This window comes from Mustela erminea, chromosome 21, assembly GCF_009829155.1.
Source record: "Mustela erminea isolate mMusErm1 chromosome 21, mMusErm1.Pri, whole genome shotgun sequence".
Taxonomy (NCBI): Eukaryota; Metazoa; Chordata; class Mammalia; order Carnivora; family Mustelidae; genus Mustela; species Mustela erminea.
The window spans coordinates 27432793-27452553 of record NC_045634.1 but is presented as its reverse complement, the minus strand read 5'-3'; the positions used below and the strand labels follow the sequence as shown (position 1 = coordinate 27452553).

The following is a 19761-nucleotide window of genomic DNA, read 5'->3' as shown; positions in this document are numbered from 1 at the left end:
ATTTTCCATAACAATTTAAAAGGCCTGCAGGCATGCTAAAGTCATAGCTGGGTCTTTCAGTTAACACTCTGTAACATGACCCCAAAGTCTCATTTACATCACAGCAATTAAAATATATTCCGCATTACATGTTTATACTATCTACTGTAGAATAACCCAACGAGATGCGGCCATATTCCACAAATCATCATGGAAATCTCAATGTTCCCATCTCTTCTTGCCAACATGGTATTAACATTGCCTGTGGATACACAGAGGGTGATGGTGGTTGCCAAGGGGGAAGACGGTGGGGCGAGGGCAAAGGAAGACCATCTAACTGGTGATAACTAGTAGTCATTGCTCCTTGGCTATCTACGTGAAATTATGTTAGTAGGCTCAGTCCGGTTCATAGGTGACAGGTGTCCATTATGCAAAATAATATAGTAATCAGAGCTAATTGGCTCCCTGCTGGTGGTTAGAAGTAGAGGGACCAAAAAATTAAATGAGTATTAAAATAATATACTTCCCAGTCGCATAAGTGCTGTCCTTAGTCTGGGACAGAATTCCCCGGGCCCATTTGGGAAGATGTTGGAAAAGAATTGCAGGCCTCACCCGAGGAAGACGTTTTCATAAATGAGAATTCTTTCCTCAGTGTTCCATCCAAGTTAATTTAGAAGTCCTCCTGCCATGTGGATTGTAACCATAGTTATTAACTGATATCATAACAGTTTTGTGATGACGTGAATGGCAAGTTAAATTATTTTAAAGCAAAGCCTCAGTAGCCAAAATTAGATCATATTTTCTCAACAGTGACTGTTGCATTTTCATAATGCCTTTCTTTCCAGAAAACACGGACCAAATTGACCGAGTCCAAATTGTTCCTGTGGTTTAACGTTCATTGAGTAGCCACCGTTTACCAGCTTACCTTGAAAGTGTGGTTTTTCACAATGGTCTAGAACATACCATCAAGGTATGAAACACCATGGCAGGAGTCCAGCTTCCCTGGCTGGCAGGTAGTCAATGAGAAACCAAGGAAACTGAATTTCTCTGTGTGCCTATTGGAATGCTCTGGCATGTGGTGCCCTTTTGTGGTCAGGAAGAGAGTTGAAAGAATCCTACTTCAGCAGACATCTAAGAAGGCAACAATTTTATCTGCTGCCTAGGTCTGTTTTAACCCTTTGCCTTGGCTGATAGCTTTACCTTCAGTGACAGCATGGAACAAAAAAAGATATTTTTGATTGAGCCACTTAATCCAGAGCTGTTGTGGTAATTATGGCAAGGGGTTTCCTTTCAGCAGACACAGCCCCCCTCATTGGAGACTTTGCCCACCATTGGGTTGAGCAATGTTGGTCGTGCGCTGGACAGCAGACCCTCACTCACCCTCCCTCTGGCAGGTGCCCCAACAGAGGTAGGCCTGGGCCAAGTGTACCTGACTCATTGTTTTATAAACATTATAAACAACATTTTATAAACATTATAAATTATGCACTTATTTATCTTTGTGATATAGAACATTCTGGAAATCAGAACAGCTGACTAACTGGATACACTTTTCCTCTTTTCACCAGACTATTTGGCAGCATTTATACAAAGTCAAAATATTTGAGTATATGGTACATATGCATTTTAAGGTGTTTAAGTTTAAGGTGAACTTGAGATGTCAAAACATTACATTTCTATGTGAGCCTATACCAAGTCAAGATATATATATATATTTACATACCCTGAGAGTGTTGCATTAAAAAATATTTAAGAACAGACAGTAAACACCAGAGAAGAAAAATAGTGAAGAATTGAATCTTCTAGGATAAGTGTATAGACCACTTGCCAGACAGGCTATAAAAATGTTGGTTCTTGGGACACCTGGGTGGCTCAGCTGGTTGGGTGTTTAAATCTTGATTTCTGCTCAGGTCATGATTTCAGGGTCATGAGGTCGAGCCCCACGTAGGACTCCATGCTGGACCTGGAGCCTTCTTGGGATCCTTTCTCTTTCTCTCTCCATCTGCCCCTCCCCAGCTGCTCTTGCTCTCTCTTAAAAAAGAGACTGAGTCCAGACCGGACCCAGCCTCTACAGTATCCATAGCAAGCGAAGAGGGCTTACCTAGTTCTCCGGGCACTCTGGATAGGAGGACAGCACCCAAAGTTACTTTGAACCCCTGAAGCAGTTCTGGAAGTGACCTATCCCCCGAGGGCTCCCCCCCCTTCCAGGAGGAAGTGGACTTTGGGGATCTCTGTCCGCATGTCCCTCCTCACTCCACAGGGAGATGCCAAGTTGCATGAGACCCTCACCTCCAGCACTGAACCAGGATTTCCTGCTCCCCGGGGGTCTGTGAAGAAGGTACCATTTGGCTGGTTTGGTGCTTTTCAGACTGAGATGAAAACTAGCTGCCGGGCAGCAGACAGAAGATATGTTTATTATAGTAATTTTGCCTGTGGGTTACAGAGGCATGAATAACTGCAGTTAGCCTTCATTCTCCAAGTACTTGTGGGTAGTTATCAGGTCTCCACCTAGTTGTTACTAAAATAAACCTCACGTAGTTCTTTCAATCCTGCAACTCTTAATCAGCTTCATGGCTCCTCTGGAAAGTTTTCCCAGTGTTCGCCTACTGCTTCCCGCTACCGAGACATAAATATTTGGATAACAATATAGATGGAGTCATTTTGAAATTATCAGTGTGGGAACTATTTTTTTTTCTTTCTCATTGGATGGCATAGAATTTTAAAATAAGCTCACAAAAATCCAAACCCCACATTCCACTCAAACACTGAGCAAAATGCCGTTTTCACGACAGCGAGAGCATCACCCCTTGGTCTCAACTTTGTTGAACAGAGCCCTTACCATGGTCATCCCAGCTTCCTTAGAAAAGCCTCACCGTATTGGCCACTTTTCTTGGACACTGGACAGTGTTGTGGAATTTAATTATGATAACTGGCTCTTATCAAGCAGACATTATATTATATGCCAATCACAGCGCTAAATGCTTTTAAGACTTTATCTCATTTGATCTTCATAATCCTTTCCTAAGAAAGATAATGTCATCTGCATTTTAGAGAACGAAATACAGGAAACTACATCTCAGAGTTTAAGTAATGTGCCCAAGGTCCTAAGACATGTATGTTGTAAATTGTACCGCAAGACGTTAACACAGATCTGTCTGATCAAAACACCTGCCCTCCCAGTTGTGGCTGTATCGATTTTTTTAGTTGGAACACCCTGGGTAAGAATTTGTTGGTTCACCATCGTATTTCTCTCTCGCTCTCTCTGAGGTCTGTTTTCTTCTACGCAGACTTCAGCGGCAGGCACGCTTCCTCCCATGGTGACAAAAATGTGCATGAGTCCCACGTTTCACCCTCCCACACGAGCGACTCCACAGTTGCTGGTTCTGAGTAGGCGGGGCCGGGAGTTTCAGTGCGTGTCCTTGAGCTAACCTTCCTGGCACGGATCAGGTCACGTGCTCATTCATCATCCGGTCCCTGAGATCCCAGGCAGGCAGGTCCCGGACCCCAGGACGTGGTCTGCTCCACCTGAACCTCCGGAAACCAACCCCCGAGGGGAGCGCTTATGCAGCAAAATAGAAGGCATGCCAAAAAAAAGTCCGTATGGCCACACTGGCTGTGATGTAGGAGAGCCTCCTCCTCTGGGAACTGAACCATGTGGGCTGGGAGACAAGCCAAGGGAACGGTGGCTGAGTCCCCCAAGAAACACATAGTATCACAGGGAGGTATCATTTATTTCTTCCTTAGCTGTCTTTCCTTGAAGACAAGTTTGAAAATGTATGCAATACATTTTATCTTTTCAGGTTGGTCTTGAATCTTCCCCCTTTCTTACTCTTCTGGTGAATTTCATTTGGTGATTACTTTTGCATCCCCAGTACTGATGCAAATTATTTTGATCTCTGCAAATTATTTATTTTGGTCTTTTCAACGTGGCAGCCTCCACTGGCTTTCTTAATCCCGGATCTATTGGCATCCTGACACAGGTTGTCAAACTACTGTCATTTCTCTCTCTCTCTTTCTACTCTGTCCCTCTGTGTTTTTTGTTTTATCTTTTTAAAAATTTGTTTTTGTGATGCTTAAACCCCCTCATCTGTGTGAAGGTTTGGAAGTACCGTCTAATGCTTACAAGTACAGGTCTGGAATTACACCAAAAGGCGTTCAAGTTGCACTCGCCTATGTCCAGCCTCCGTGACCTTGGACAAGTCAATTAATGTATCTGGGCCTTCCTTCTCTCCTATGGAAATACCTAGCAAGCTTGTTGTGAGGATTAAGGGGGGTCATATATGTAAAGCCCCTGGCCTATCTTAAGCATTCGATAAATAATCAAGATTGAAATTAATAATTCATCAAGGAGCTTTTATGTCCACTCTTCAAGAGAGGAATATGCTAAGCACTTAGGAAAATCATATCAGTCTTCATTTCAGAAGCTTGTCCGGTTTTCCATAGCATTGCCAACCGTCACCTGGTCACTAATACCATTTCTGAGTCCCTTTTCTGATATCATGAACCGTAGTTGTTAAGCCATCTAGAAGGTTTGCTTATTTTTCTCTCATTGTGACGATTAAGGGAGGTCTATTTGCCATGGATGCTTCTCTGGACTTCCAGTTTGGCAGCCTTTCGGAGAAGTAAATGGAAGACCCGAGTATGAGAACAGCAGCGTCCGGCCCCGCCAGGTGCTGCTTGTCTGACCTGGAATGTTTTACTCATTTCCCACATCTGTCCATCCATTAAACGGATAAATCACACAAACTTGATGGGCTCTTGTTAAAAGTAGAAATACGCTGCGTATTTGTCACATAAAAAAGTGTTCTCTACGTGGTGGTTCTTGGTTTTATTGTGGATTTTCCTCTGTCTGGCGTGTCCACGGAGGTGAGTGTGCTCGTAGCATGGCGGTATGACAGTCTGTGACCCAGTTCAATCAGAACAATGCATCGAGTGCTAGCAAGGTTGTCTTTTTGTTGTTGTTGTTGTTGTTTTAACTTAGTGTATACTTGAGGCCATTTGGATAACACAGTATTACCTGCATGACGGGTAAGTGTTTCCTTGATTTTTTCCTCTGAACCAGAAAGGACTGCTGGCCAAGATTTTCAGAGGCCTGGCTCACGCTGAAACACAGATGAATACGGCGGTGGCCTCTATATTCAGAGTTCTGGTTTAAAACATCATAAAAATACTTAAATAGAGATGATGGATATCCAGGTGGGCAGACAAATTGAGAGATATTATTTACACTTTACCCTCAAGGCCTGCAAGGTGGGAAAGCTGCATTTAGCTCAACCGTATTGGATCCTCGTGCCTTTTCCCATGTGTTTGCAGTACGGAGATTACGGTCTTTCCCTGCCATTACTGGTGCAGTCGTGACCAGAGACCACATAACTGTGTTCATATATGTTCCTCTTCTATTCCTCTTGTCCATAATTGTTATCAGGAAGAACAGAATCACTTTTAATTTCAAACCATACAAGCAAATTGCTTTATTTATTTTTAAACCATAGAAGAATATTCTTACTTTCCATTCCTGAGTCAATGAGCCTCATTATCCATATTTTTTCTTTTTTGATCATTTCCAGTTTCTGTTTCCTTCTCTATATAAATAATTTTAAAAGAATTTTTAATGATTTGATGAGGTTTAAGCCACTTTTCTTATAGCCTAAGGCACTGTTCTATATATTTTCCAATTAGAAATTTCTCGGTATTCACACTTATTCAGTAGCTATTTTAGTACATTATTCCTATTTGCTTCATTTTCTAAGTTTGCACATTTGCTATCCATGATAAAGCATGGAGACTAATTTTCAGTTTTAAAACTGCAACCCTGGGGCGCCTGCCTTCAGCTCAGGTCATGATCCCAGGGGTCTTGGGATCAAGCCCCACATCGGGCTCTCTGCTCTGCAGGGAGCCTGCTTCCTCCTCTCTCTTTCTCTGCCTGCCTCTCTGCCTACTTGTGGTCTCTGTCTGTCAAATAAATAAATAAAATCTTTAAAAATAAAATAAAATAAAACTGCAACCCTCCAATCTATTATTTTTGAAGTAGGCATAAATATATCTTTACTTAGGTGAAAGTGTTCACAATGTCAAGTTGAAGTGAGTTACAAGATCAAATATTATATGTATATTGCATAGATATGAGGCACACATATTCATACAAACACATGTACACACACATAGAAAAAGTCTGAAAATGTTAAGAAGGTAGTCATTTGAATGTGTTTTCTTTTGGAGGCGGGCACTTATCTGTATCCTCTGGTTTCCGAATATTACTGCTTAATACCTGTTTTAAGTGAAATATTTTAAATGAAAGAAAAGGCTTGGGATGGCCAGTGCGCTGGGTCGTGTTGAGGGACGGCCTTTCTGGGTGTCTCAGAGCTGTCCCTCTCGGCCAGCCGCCCAGGCCAGCAACCTGCCAGTCATTCCCGGCTCCTCCCTCTTCCCCACTTGTTCCCGCCCACCCCACGTCCTGCCCCTACTATTTCTCACATCCGGCCGCTTCTCCAAATCTTCACCATCCCCTCCGGTTCTCTAGTCCAAGCTAGCATTCTCTCGCCTGGACTTAGACAAAAATCTGCCAACCAGCTTCCCTGCTTCCGCTCCAGACCTCCCACTTCCAAGTCCTCTACCGTTTAGCCGGAGGGATCTCGCCCCATTGTAAATCTGACTGACCAGGTCAGTGCATTTCACACTCTGCAGTGGGCGCCGTTTGGGATGCGCTGTGGACAAGGCTGGGCCTGTGTGCTGAGCCTCTGCCCCAGCCAGAAAGTTTCCTCTGGACTCGTGTCTCCCCACTCACTGGTCCCCCAGCCCTCTTGGCCTTTGTCCACCAAGCTCTCCTGGGCCTGCAGGCATGTGTTTGAGCAGGTTCCTCTCTCAGCCAGGCCTCTTACTGCTCTCAACCCCTCACCTGTGACACACATGCTTGTTACCGGGTAAATCCTGTCGGTCCTATGGGCCTCAACCTAAATGTCATTTAAGGTCTTCTTTTGGCTCTCAGTCACAATCAGACCATACCTTCCGTTCTCTCTCTTTACAACTTGCAATTTTTTTTCAGTTTTTCTTATACTTTTAATTGCATATTTATACATGTGATTAATTCTTTAACCTCCCCACCCCCCTCTCCATACTCAGATTGAAAGAGGGTAGAGACTGTGTCTTGTTCGTCTCTGCATTTCCAGTGAGTCTTGCCATGTTTGACATGTATGATGAGTGAATAAAAAGATGAAAGACCACCAGTCCTTGTGCACAATTCTATGCCAATGCACATAGATCTGTCCCGTTCTTTTGAATTGCTGCCACGTGTTCCTCTAGATGGTTTTGTCTTGCTTTTTCATCCAGTCGGACAATCTCTGCCTTTTAACCCATGTGTGTAGATCATTTATTTTATATTTAATGTGATTGTTGTGACACTTAGGTTTCTCTTTTTCCATCCATTTACTTTTAACCTACTTGTGTCTTTATGTTTAAGAATGTTACTTAGAAGCTGCACATAATTTTATTTAACCAGAATGAAACTCTTTGCATTGTGTGAGGTGTTTAGACCATTTACATTTAATGTGATCATTGACCTCATTAGATTTAAGTCTGTCAACTTGCTATTTGTATTCATTTTGCCCCATGTGTTCTTTGTTCCTCTTCTCCTACCTCCTTTGGATTAGCCAACTCTCAGTGTCTTTATTTTGGTAGTAGCTTTAGGGTTTAAAGTATACACCTGTGCTATAACACAGTATCTCTTGAAGTGATATTTTGCCACCTCACATATAATATAAAGAACTGGGACGTCTGGGTGTCTCAGTTGGTTGAGCTGCTGCCTTCGGCTCAGGTCATGATCCCAGGGTCCTGGGATGGAGTCCTGCATTGGGCTCCTTGCTCAGCGGGGAGCCTGCTTCTTTCACTGCCTCTGCCAGACACTCTGCCTGCTTGTGTGTGCTCTCTCTCTCTCTAACTCTCTCTCTCTCTCTGACAAATAAATAAATAAAATCTTTAAAAAGAAAAAAAGAGAACTAACAATAGTATACTCTTTCTCCCTGCCTTCCTTTACAGTGCTATTGCCATATGCTTTACTTACACCTATGTTATAAAATTCACAATAAACTGTTATGATTTTTATGCAACGAGTCTTACATCCTTTAAGAGATTTAAATACTAAAAAAAATATCGTTCATGTAACCACATAGTTGCCACGATCCAGGGCTGTTCATTCCTCTGTGTGGATCCGTATTTCTAACCAATGTTCTTTTCCTTCCAACTAAATTGCTTCCTTCACATTCCTTGTAACGAGAGTCTACTTGTGGTCAACTTTTGTACGTTAGAAATGACAGACATTTTTCCTTTATTTTTGAAAAATATCTTCATTGAGAGAAGAATTCTAGAATGACAGTGTTTTTTTTTTTCTTTCAGCATTTTAAAGATATTACTCTACTGTCTTCTCATTCACATTATTTCCGACAGGGAACTCTGTATGTAATGTGCCTTTTTCCTGTGTCTGCTTTTAAGACTTTCTCTTTATCACTTTTTTCTTTTTCCATAAACATATATAATTTTGATTACAACCAAATGTCTTGGTATAACTTTCTTTCTGTTTCTTGTGCTTGGTGTTTGCTGAGCCTCTGGGAATCTGTAGGCTTATGTTTATCAAATTTGCTGTTTGCTGAGCTTCTGGGTTCTGTAGGCTTAGTGTTTATCAAATTTGGTGTTTGGTGAGCCTCTGGGAATCTGTAGGCTTAGTGTTTATCGAATTTGGTGTTTGGTGAGCCTCTGGGAATCTGTAGGCTTAGTGTTTATCGAATTTGGTGTTTGCTGAGCCTCTGGGAATCTGTAGGCTTAGTGTTTATCGAATTTGGTGTTTGCTGAGCCTCTGGGAATCTGTAGGCTTAGTGTTTATCGAATTTGGTGTTTGCTGAGCCTCTGGGAATCTGTAGGCTTAGTGTTTATTGAATTTAGTGTTCGCTGAGCTTCTGGGAATCTGTAGACTAATAGTGTTTATTGAATTTGAGAATTTTTCAGTTACTATTTCTCTAAATTTCTTCTGTTCACTTCCTGTTTTCTCCTTCAGGGACTCCAATTACATCTATATTGGCCACTGAAAATAATCCCACATCTCACTGATGATGTAATTATGTATTTATTCTCTTTCTCTGAGCTTCTTTCTGTTCCATTTCTATTACTCTAAGTCTGTTTCCCTTCTCTTTGGCACTGTGAATCTTCATTCATCCCACCCAGTGTATTTTCCATCTCAGACAAGATAATTTCATCTCTGGCAGTTTGACATGGGTCTCCTTGTTATATCTTCACTGTCTCCATTTAACTTTTTGAATGTATGTTTTGATGTCCTTATCTATTTGTTCTAATACTTGTGTCAGTTCTGAATCTGTTTCAGCGGACTGATTTTTACCCCTCATTATTTTCTTGCTTCTTGGCACACTAGAAATCTTTGATTGTATAACAGACATTGTAAATTTTACCTTGTTGAGTACTGGATATTTTTGTGTTCCTGCAATATTCTTCAGCTTTGTTATAGAATAGTTAAGCTACTTGAAAACAGTTTGATCCTTTCTGGCCCTGCCTTTAAGGCTTCAAATGAGACCAAAACTATGTTTAGTTTAGTACTAAATTATTCCCCACAACTGAGGCAGGGCCTTTCTGAGTACATTACCTAATAAATTAGGTGGCTTTTCCAGTCTGGCTAGTGAGAATATACACTGTTCTTGTCTTTGTGTGAGCTCTGGATACTGTTTCTTATAATTCGGGGGTCCTTTAGAAGGGCAATTTTGCCTCCAGAGTCTGAAGTATTTTTTGTTGTTATGCCTGGGAGGGCTGCTGATACCTACTGGACAGCGGCTAGGAGTGCTGCTGAACGTCCCACTAGAGGGTAGCCCCCAAAAGAGGAATGTTTCCATATAAAATGTGGATAATGTGGAGGTTGAGAAACGCTGTTATAATCCTTCCAGATGGCTCGTTCTCTGGCCTGCTGTTGTCTCACACACACATGCTGATTAGTACTCTGCTGAATTTTCAAGGAGGCTTCTTTACAGTCTTCCAGAGTTCTTTCTCCATGCAGCTCTCTTATTTATTATTGTTATCAAATGTCATGTTTAAAGAAAGACACTTGCCTTGAGGCACCTGGGTGGCTCAGTTGGTTAAGCATCTGACTCTTGATTTTGGGTCAGGTCATGATCTTAAAGTTGTGAGATGGAGCCCTGTGTTGGGCTCTGTGCTCAGCGGGGAGCCTACTTGAGGATTTTCTCTCTCTTTCCCTCTACCCTTTCCCCGGCTTGTGCTCTCTCTGTCTCTCTGTCTCTCTTTCAAATAAATAAATAAATAAATATTTTTTAAAAAGAAAGAAAGAAAGAAACTTGCCTTGTTTCATCTTCTCAACCAGTAATTATTTACTATAAATTATTTTTTCCTGTCCCTATGTCTTCTCAGCAAGCATAACTTTTGTTACTCCTAGTAGATTTCTCTTTTGCCATATTTCCTTTCACAGGTTTGTTTGTGTTTTATTATTTTTTTAATATTTTATTTATTTATTTGACAGACAGAAATCACAAGTAGGCAAAGAGGCAGGCAGAGAGAGGAGGGGAAACAGGCTCCCTGCTGAGCAGAGAGCCCAATGCAGGGCTCGATCCCAGGACCCTGAGATCATGACCTGAGCTGAAGGCAAAGGCTTAACCCACTGAGCCACCCAGGTGCCCCTTTGTTTGTGTTTTAACTTTGTGCTTCAAACAAGGTATCTTAATTCACTTGTATTCCTCTATTTAAACCTGTAACCTCAAATTTTAGTTGTGCTTGAATTGAGCATTACAAAGAAATCATCATAGTATGATTTTATTTTTGTACTTAATTGTTTTAATTCTTTGCTTTGTAAATTTGCTGCAGGAAACAAGATTTCCTCTAAAATTAACAATAGCAATTGATTTCCTCTTGTACTCAATTGGCATTAAGCTAGCTCTTCAGTAAAGGAAATACTTCGAGATTCTTATGGGTGTGCAAAGTTGTACTTATTATTTGATTAACATAATTGGTAATAAATCATAAATACTAAGTTAGTAGGGAGAATATGAATTATGAATAATGAAAGGTAAAATTTTCTTGGTATTGTGTACAAATAGCGTAATTTAGATCTGTAATCTAAAATACACTTGAGTAAATTAGTGTTTTTCTGAAGTCTGCTTATTCTTTTGGGTGAGCTTTTTCAAACTATTACAAATATAGGAGGACAGTCTGGGCAGAAAATATTCAAAGCGACATTCAGGAATTTGTAATTCTTACAGAAAATAACTAACAGAGGGAGCGTGGGGGAATTTGACCAATGACTGACTTAATCCTCGGGATTGGATATTTGTTTTTATTTCAGTTGCTAGATAGACACATAAGTTCACTGAATTTTTTTAAAAGATTTTATTTATTTATTTGACAGAGAGAAAGAGATCACAAGTAGGCAGAGAAGCAGGCAGAGGGAGAAGGGGAAGCAGGCTGCCTGCTGAGCAGAGAGCCCGGATGCAGGCCTTGATCCCAGGACCCTGAGATCATGACCTGAGCCGAAGGCAGAGGCGTAACCCACTGAGCCGCCCAGGTGCCCCAAGTTCATTGAATTGTTGAAGTACAAATGATTCTAGGGATGTTTGTTATAAGCCGGATACCTTGTAATCATTGGCTGAAGGATTTTAAAGATATACTAAATCCAATTAAAATCAGATTACTTGCTAAAAGTGCAATTAAGAAATGTTTCTTTGGAATTAGGAACATGTTATGAAACAGTGTAACACTGTTGTTAAGGTCTGTGGCCAAGTTTCAAAGCAGGTTTAACTAAAATGTCTGAAATAGAGAATATGATTATCCTAAATCTGGTATCCTGCACATTCATTTAGTCAACCAAATACTTTGCAGAAAAATTTTGAGAAAAAAATAATAACCCAATAATGGAATTTGCTTTAAGACCAGCCATGTTTTCCAGAGATGTGCTGTGGTTAGTATCTGAGTTGTTTTTCAAGGAGCTAACGAAAGTCAACCAAACTAGTTTGGTATTGTTATATACATGCTATAGCAAGTTGAATGAGAACTTTTTGGTCAACTTTATTTCTAATAGTTTTTCCTTTATTTTTTTCAAAGGCCTTTCCCACTGTTGCAGCTAAGATCCTGTCCATTAAATGCTTTATGCTAAGTGTGTGCACAGTGAAACTCTTCCTGTGTAGGACTGTGCAATCACCATCAAAATGCTTCAATTTAGCCCTACTTAAGCAGCTGCATTTTTTAACCTTCAAATATTTAGTTGTGAGGGCAGCAGATAATGCAGAAAACAGCCGTTTGAAGTCATACTGAGCTCACTGACTTCCATCAGAAGCATTACAGTGGTTGCAAACATTACAGTGCAGATTAAATCCTTGAAGAGACTGCAATATGTGCAAAAATGAGGAGACAGATGCAAAAGACTTTTTATTGTTTGGAATCACTAAGAGCAAAATGTCTCTGTCTTTGATGGTATATTTGAATACTACATCTTGATTTATCATGGCCCTCCCAAATTGCTTCCCAGATAAAGAAAAGTCATATATTTGTGGCTAGAGATAGTCTAGAAAGCTCAAGAATACCTAAAATTATCTTTTTATTACTGACTTATTAGCATTTTATTGATTCTGATTTATAAACATTGGTAACATCACAATAGGGATGCATCTTTACTATTGATGATATATATTTGTATCATCACATTAAAGAACTTATTATCTCATTTGCAAGATCATGAAATTGCATCATGGGTTGTATAATAGAGAATACATTTTGCATTCTAAAATGCAAAGGGACAATTAAAGACAGAATGGAAATATGAATGATCTAATGCAGAGAGTGATCATTTTTTCTACAAAGGCCCAGGCAGTAGAGAGTTTAAACTTCTCAGGCCAGCAAGTCTCTGCTTTAGTTTCCTAGGGTGTAGTAACAAACTACCCCAAACTCAGGGGCTTAAAACAACAGAAGTTTATCTTTTCAGTTCTGGAGGCAAGAAGTATGAAAATGAAGGTATGGGCAGTGCCGTGCTTTCTCTGAAATTCTCTGGAAGAGTCTGGCCCATGTTTCTCTCCTAGCTTCTGCCGTTTGGTCACAGCCCTTGGCATTCCTCGGCTTAATCGCTGCAACACTCAGCCTCTGCCTCTGTCCTCACATGGTCTGCTCTCCTATTTGTCTATATGTGTCTGTATCCAAATCTTCTTCTCTTGTCTCTTAGAGAGACACCATTAAACTTAGGTCTAATGACATCATTAGATTCAGAACCCACCCTAATCTAATCTAACCGCATGCTTACTCGATTGCTGCTATGAACGCCAGAAGGTCACATTCACAGGTACTAGGCATTAAGACTTTGTTGTATCTCTTTGAAAGACACAATTCAGTTCACTGCAGTCTCTGTTGCAACCATTCAACCCTGCCTTTGTAACATGAACACAGCCAAGGACAATACATAAATAAATACATGTACTATGTTCCAATAAAACTTTATTTACAGGGGCACGTGGGTGGCTCAGTGGGTTAAAGCCTCTGACTTCAGCTCAGGTCATGATCCCAGGGTCCTGGGATAGAGCCCCGCATCAGGCTCTCTGCTCGGCAGAGAGCCTGCTTCCTCCTCTCTCTCTCTCTGCCTACTTGTGATCTCTGTCAAATAAATAAAATGTAAAAAAAAAAACACTTTATTTAGAAAAACAGGTGATGTGTGATATTTGGCTGGTATACTAGAGTTCACCAGAGCCTGGTCTAATTGAAGCAAAATTACAGTGGAGGAAAGAAAAAATAAATAAATAAAAGGCAATTTCCTCTGGCTTCAATAGTACATTTTTTTGTTTGGTTGGTTGGTTTTTGTTTTTTTGTTTGTTTGTTTGTTTTTTCAATCAGTCCGTTTTTAAAGCATAAAAATGCATACATATGTGTATATTTAGCAGCACCTATTTAGCAGCACCTATTTAGCAGCACCTATTTTAAAATAGATGTTAATCCAAGGCAAGAACTGGAAATTGTATAATAATTTCAAGACCCAAAGTTCTATTACTAAGAATGCTTGAATTAAGGTATTTATGGTCAATGGAAAGCTTTTTTTTTTAAATAAATAAGATTTTATTTATTTATTTGAGGGAGAGCTAGCAAGCAAGAGAAAGAAAGGGAGAGAGCGGGAGAGAGAGAGAACATGATCAGGGGAGGGGCAGATGGAGAGGGAGAAGCAGACTCTCTGCTGAGCAGGGAGCCCGAGGAGGGCTGGATCCTGGGACTCCAGGATCATGACCTGAGCAATGGCAGACACCCAACCGACTGAGCCACCCAGGCACCCCAGCTGAAAGCTTTTCAATGGTCATTTAGTTACGAGAGTGGATATGGCCTTTCTCTTAAGAGATCGAGATCGCTTTGGAAACGAGATTTTTCTTGAACTCACACACACATTCACTGTTAGAAAGAATGTCCTTGATTCTCCACACTACATATATGCTCCATGAGGGCAGGGACATTGTTTCATTTAATGGTGCGTCCTCAGCACGTGGAAGAGAGCAGAATACATAACATTTAGGTCAATAAATACTGACCTAAAGTAACTTGTTTTCTGGAACAAAGAGAGTGAATCGGTGTGTTGTTTAATCCATGTCGTATAGAACTATGCCCTGTTACTACTGTATCTTGAAATTATTTATTATTTTAAACTCAAAGGAGAGCTACAATAAAAAAAATTCAATTTCTATTGAGAGCTAATGGAAGAATGTGTTAAGAGAATAATGGGGTAATGAATCAGAAGAGGTCAGGGAAAACATCCTAGTTTTTTTTTTAATTTAATCAGATTCATGGAAAATCAGAAAAGGGTAGGGAAGTCAAGATGTGTTTCAACAGCCAAGGTAAATATTAGCAACTACGCTTGAGAGCCCGGCTCGGGTCCGTGGTGGAGAAATGTGGAAGCCCATGTATGTGAGGGAACCTTCACGGGCAGTAGGAATAGAAGATACAGTTCTGTTCAAGAGATAGCAGGAGGAGCCATCCGGCTTTTCCGAGCAAAGGCTCTGGAGCTCTGTGATCATTCCAGCTCCGAATGTCACCCCCTCCTTCTAGCTGTATGGAAGGCAGAAGTCGGAAAGTGAAACGTGGAGGACTCATGATGTTGCTCAGACAGAACAGAGAGTTTTCGACAGTGTAGATGTAAACTGAACCCATGTGGGAGAGCCTGAGTCAGCCCCGAGACCTCATGTTGAAAGCACAGGAAAGAGAGGCGTGACGGGCATGATGATAGCCAAGGATCAAGAGAGGGGGAGAAATTCCTTGGGAGAAGGATTCTCCACGGGAGAAAATCTCTAAAAAGAAGTCACAGCCCCAAGGTTGGGGAACCAAAGAGAGGATCGGGGGCCACCAGAAGTCATTTGTTTCAAGCTGATTATGGAATCATTCCAGTAAAAAGTGGATTTAGGAAAGAAGGAGTGGGGTGAGAGCAAACACTGAAGGCCTTTGGGGACCTTCAGATTTAAGAGAAAGATCAAATGAGAAAGAAAAAAAAATCAAAGGAGGATCATTTAAAATGCAGATTAGGCGTGCTAGGCTGGCTCAGAGGAGAGTGACTGAGGATCTTAGGGGCTTGAGTTCAATCCCACTTTGGGTGTAGAAATTACTTAAATAAATAAATAAACTTAAAAAAATTTTAAAAGTGAAATTCTGACTAGCCCTGGGCCACCATCCCTCCTTAGGCGCAGTCACTTTGACCCCTGTCCATTGAGAAAATCAGGAAAAAGGCTGTTGCTAAGCAAAGAAAATAACTCACCTTCTTCCTTCTTCCTTAATCTTGTCACCGGAAGTTGCAATAACTACCCCATCAAATTAGCTACTTGAATTGCCTTAAAATGAGAAGAGCACAGGTTTTCTTTCTTTTTTTCTTTCTTTCTTTTTTAGATTTCTTTATTTATTTGAGAAAGAAAGAGCACACACACATGAGCTTGAAGGGGGTAAAAGAAAAGCAGGCTCCCCACTGAATGGGGAGCCCGAGGTAGGCTCCATCCCGGGACCCCACGATTATGACCTGAGCTCAAGGCAGATGCTTAACTGACTGAGCCAACCTGACACCCCTGGGATAGGGCAGATTAAATTCATTTTCTAGAAAGGAAAATGCATTTTTAGGAGAGGAACAGGAGAGAAGGATCTGCTTTTCCATAGTTGAAGATGTTTAGGTCCTTGAAACATGAAAATTGTGCCAGCAGAAGAAAAAGTCCTTGCAAAAATTAATAGAATGTCCAAGGTATTTGACAAAGGTTCTCTTCCAAGAATCTCCCAATTGGCTCCTGCTCTTAAAAAAAAAAAAAAAAAATCAAAAGAAATAAAATAGTATACATTTTTATAAGAAAAAAAAAGAAATTTATTTGTGAATGGAGAAAATGTGATGAGAGAAAATTGCCCCATTGTGGAAAATTTAACCAACATATCGAGGCCAACTTTGAGCTGGCTTCTGTATTGAAATCTGATCTTGAGATTAATGTTTTGTATTAATGTGAAAAATCAGTTATACTAGCTTAAGCAGGTGTTCATAACTCTCAGAAAGTATGCCTTACTTCCTGGTCATACAGGCTATTTTACAGTGATTTCACAAATTTTCTTTTTTTATTGCTGTTGAAAGCAAGTTTTCTAGATCGACGACAGTATTACTTTCCGCCTTTTTCCAGATTGAGAGGGATGTAAGGTAGTCCGTGTTTTGATGAAGGTTATGCTGACATTACGCAAACCTTTTATCTTCGCAGAGAGGCCAATGAGAGTTGAACCCTGAGTGTCATCCGTGCCAAGCAGGACTGATGTGCACCCAGAAGGAATGAAGTATGGATGTGAAAGAACGTAGGCCTTACTGCTCGCTGACCAAGAGCCGTCGAGAGAAAGAGCGGCGGTACACCAGCTCCTCAGCGGACAAGGAAGAGTGTAGGGTACCCACACAGAAGTCTTACAGTTCCAGTGAAACCCTGAAAGCTTTTGATCATGATTCCTCGCGGCTGCTTTACGGAAACAGAGTAAAGGATTTGGTTCACAGAGAGGCAGACGAATACACCAGACAAGGTAGGTCATGGTTCTCATAAACCACGGAGCTCTCCAGTGATGCCAACTTGTAGTTGTCGCTTTTTCTTCCCCACTTGAGGTGACGTGATGATTTTCCAAGTTCATGGCTTATCACTGATTCAGATGTTTGAGTTATGAGTTGGTCACCTTGTATTCCAAAGCAAAGATAGAAGGCCACCCAAAGGCACACTGACCCCAGATAAGGGGGCTGACATATGGAGGGAATCACTGTACACAGTTTGTGCGGGAGCTCTGTGATTCTACTCACAACCCCCGTGTGTGCATCAACTGGACACCCAGGTCTCCTGGGCTCCCTCATCATCTCATGAAGGTGTCACACGCATTGTTTCTGCAGTTGGAACTGATGCACGGGGGGGAGGGACAATGATGAGAAAAGCCCTGTTAACTCATTAGAAAGGAAGAACCTTATTCTGAATGATCTCACTAGCCACGCAGCCTGTCCGGCTCTGAAGACAAGAGCCTACTACGGGAGGCAATCTAGAACATTGAAGTTATGCCTTAAAGCATCCTGGCTTCTCGTAATCCATGATGGTTTGGTCATTCGCATGTATTTTTTGACCATTTTTATGCCCTGTCTGCTGCCTGCCTATTCTACCAGCAGAGTAATGATTTCTATAATTCTACCTCACAATCTTAGACCTACCAATTTCCATGCTTTCAGACAATAGCTTATTTTAAACGTGGCGTCCGTAGTTCTATGATGTTTCTTCTAAAACATTTTTGAGATGGGGGCAAGATTACTCCTAATAAAGATAAAATCCTCTTACATTTGACTTGCTTCATCAGTCTGCATAGAACTTAGCATCTCTTAGCTCATTTAATCAGGAAATGAGGAAAAATAAATTTAACTTCAAGTATAAAGAATATAGTCATTCTTTTCCAGTCACCATACAAACAGTGTGACTAACAGTTTGATATTAAGCAGGAACAAATTTAAGAAAAAGTAATAAAGCAATAAATCATTCAAAACTTTGGAAATTTTCCATGGTTCTTGTCTTCTCTACTTTGTGGAAGGAGCCATCCTAACGAGACTGAAATAGCATTCACTCACCCAAATCAGTTTATCTCAAGAAGACTCATTTGATTTGCTAAAGAGAGATCCCCCCCCCCAAAGCAGGTCTTACTAATATTACAGGTATCTTAGTTTATGAAAGGGGACAAAGCAGCTTAACATTTTAAAATCCAGTTTTTAAGGGACAATCTAAAACACATATCCGAGATGCATTCCCCGGGTAAGCCAAGGGACTTGAAGTGATTGTACCATGTCTGGTAATTCCAAACCTGATTTTTTCTTTTCTTTCATATTGTCTACACAGCTGACATAGATTATCAGGACACATTTAAAAACGCATAGGTACTGTGAAATGCATGCAATCTGAACCCAGTGTGAAGCCTTGCTTTTTGTAACAAAAACAACTGCTTAGTGCCTCTTGGGGGGGGAAAAAAAAAAAAGGCATCGTGGGATACCATTAGAAGAAAAAAAAAAAACAACTCCGCACATGTGGCGTGATGCGTGGAGGCTCATCTCCACCCCAAGCAAGCATTTAGTTTTGGCAGCACAAGGGATGCTTAAACGGGTTAAAAATAGCAAGCTGAAATTTTCACCTCCTAGGCAGTGCTAATCCAGCACAGACTGTGGTTGATGACACGGCGGGACCATCTGTGGAAACCCTGGAACCAAGTTCTTGGGGGCCCAAAGAGTACCATCACTCAGCTTCTTGCCAGCCAAGGAGGGGAGATAAAAGGGGGGGGGGGGTGGAGGAAAGAGGGAGTGAGCGAGGCAGCAGAGGGAGGACCCTTGTCGGGAGCAGCTGGAGGGGGCAGAGAGAAGAGCTTTCAGGGCAGGAGAGAAAGGAAAAGCAGGAGTGTAACGGGGCTGCCGTCCACCTGACATGTTCATAAATCAGGCCGTATTAAAAACATACTTGGAATGTCCTGCTCTGTACAGCCAACATGCTGATTCCTTAGTGGGCTCCAGGCGTGGCGCTAACCAGGTTATGTGCACGATCATCTGGCCCCCCCCAGGTGGGGGGGCTCCCAGTAGTGCCCTCCTTTCCCAGATGGAGAGGTCTGACACCCCGTGGTTGACGACAGCGGAGCTGGGACTTGAACCTGGGCCGCTCCAGGCCTAGTGTTCACCTTCCGACCTCTCTGGGCAGGGACCACAGCAGAAAAACGGGCAGTTCCGTGGAAGAATCTCTCTTTGCTTGGTTGGTGTCAATTCTGGCCAGTTTTGCTGGTGTGGATAGAGAGAAACGGGGAACCTCTTTAGGAAATAAGATGGATAGCGGTGATTTGTGACCAGGTGGGGGGAGTGTGCGGGCGAGGGAGAGGGCGAGTTGCAGATACTTTGTCTCTCCTGTGGTTCCGTACGGGGGGGGGGGGGGGGGGGGGGGGTGTGGAGCAGAAGCAGCGGGTGTAGCAGGGAAATGACTAAGGAAAGGCTGCGCTCAGATTGTGTTTTTCTCAAGCAAGCACAATGAACAATCCTCCCGGCTTTCATTTTCTTTGAACCTGACAAATGTCAATTTTTCCTCACTGACTCTGATGCTGTGGGATTAATTATTTAATTGACAAAATGTGCTTCCTGCCACCGGTCCTGACATCATCCACGTAATCAAAATGAAAGATGAAAAATATTGCTAGTAGCCAGAGATCTTTGAAACAATTCCAAAGAATCATGCTAATTTAGCGTGTCCGTGGAGTTTTTTTTTTTTTTTT

General features: G+C 41.5%; 1 protein-coding gene across 10 annotated transcripts in view; it reads left to right on the top strand.

The window, feature by feature from the left end:
- Positions 1-19761, top strand: part of TENM3 (teneurin transmembrane protein 3) — a 1246978-nt gene that overhangs the window by 786709 nt on the left and 440508 nt on the right. For 9 of the 10 annotated variants that reach the window (XM_032328838.1, XM_032328846.1, XM_032328840.1 and 6 more), the window contains one exon: positions 16713-17019. In XM_032328838.1, coding sequence (XP_032184729.1) covers positions 16788-17019 — 232 coding nt within the window. In that variant the 5' untranslated portion in view covers positions 16713-16787. Of the gene's footprint in view, positions 1-16712; positions 17020-19761 lie in introns of those variants that run through there. The other variant, XM_032328847.1, reaches the window with a different exon arrangement.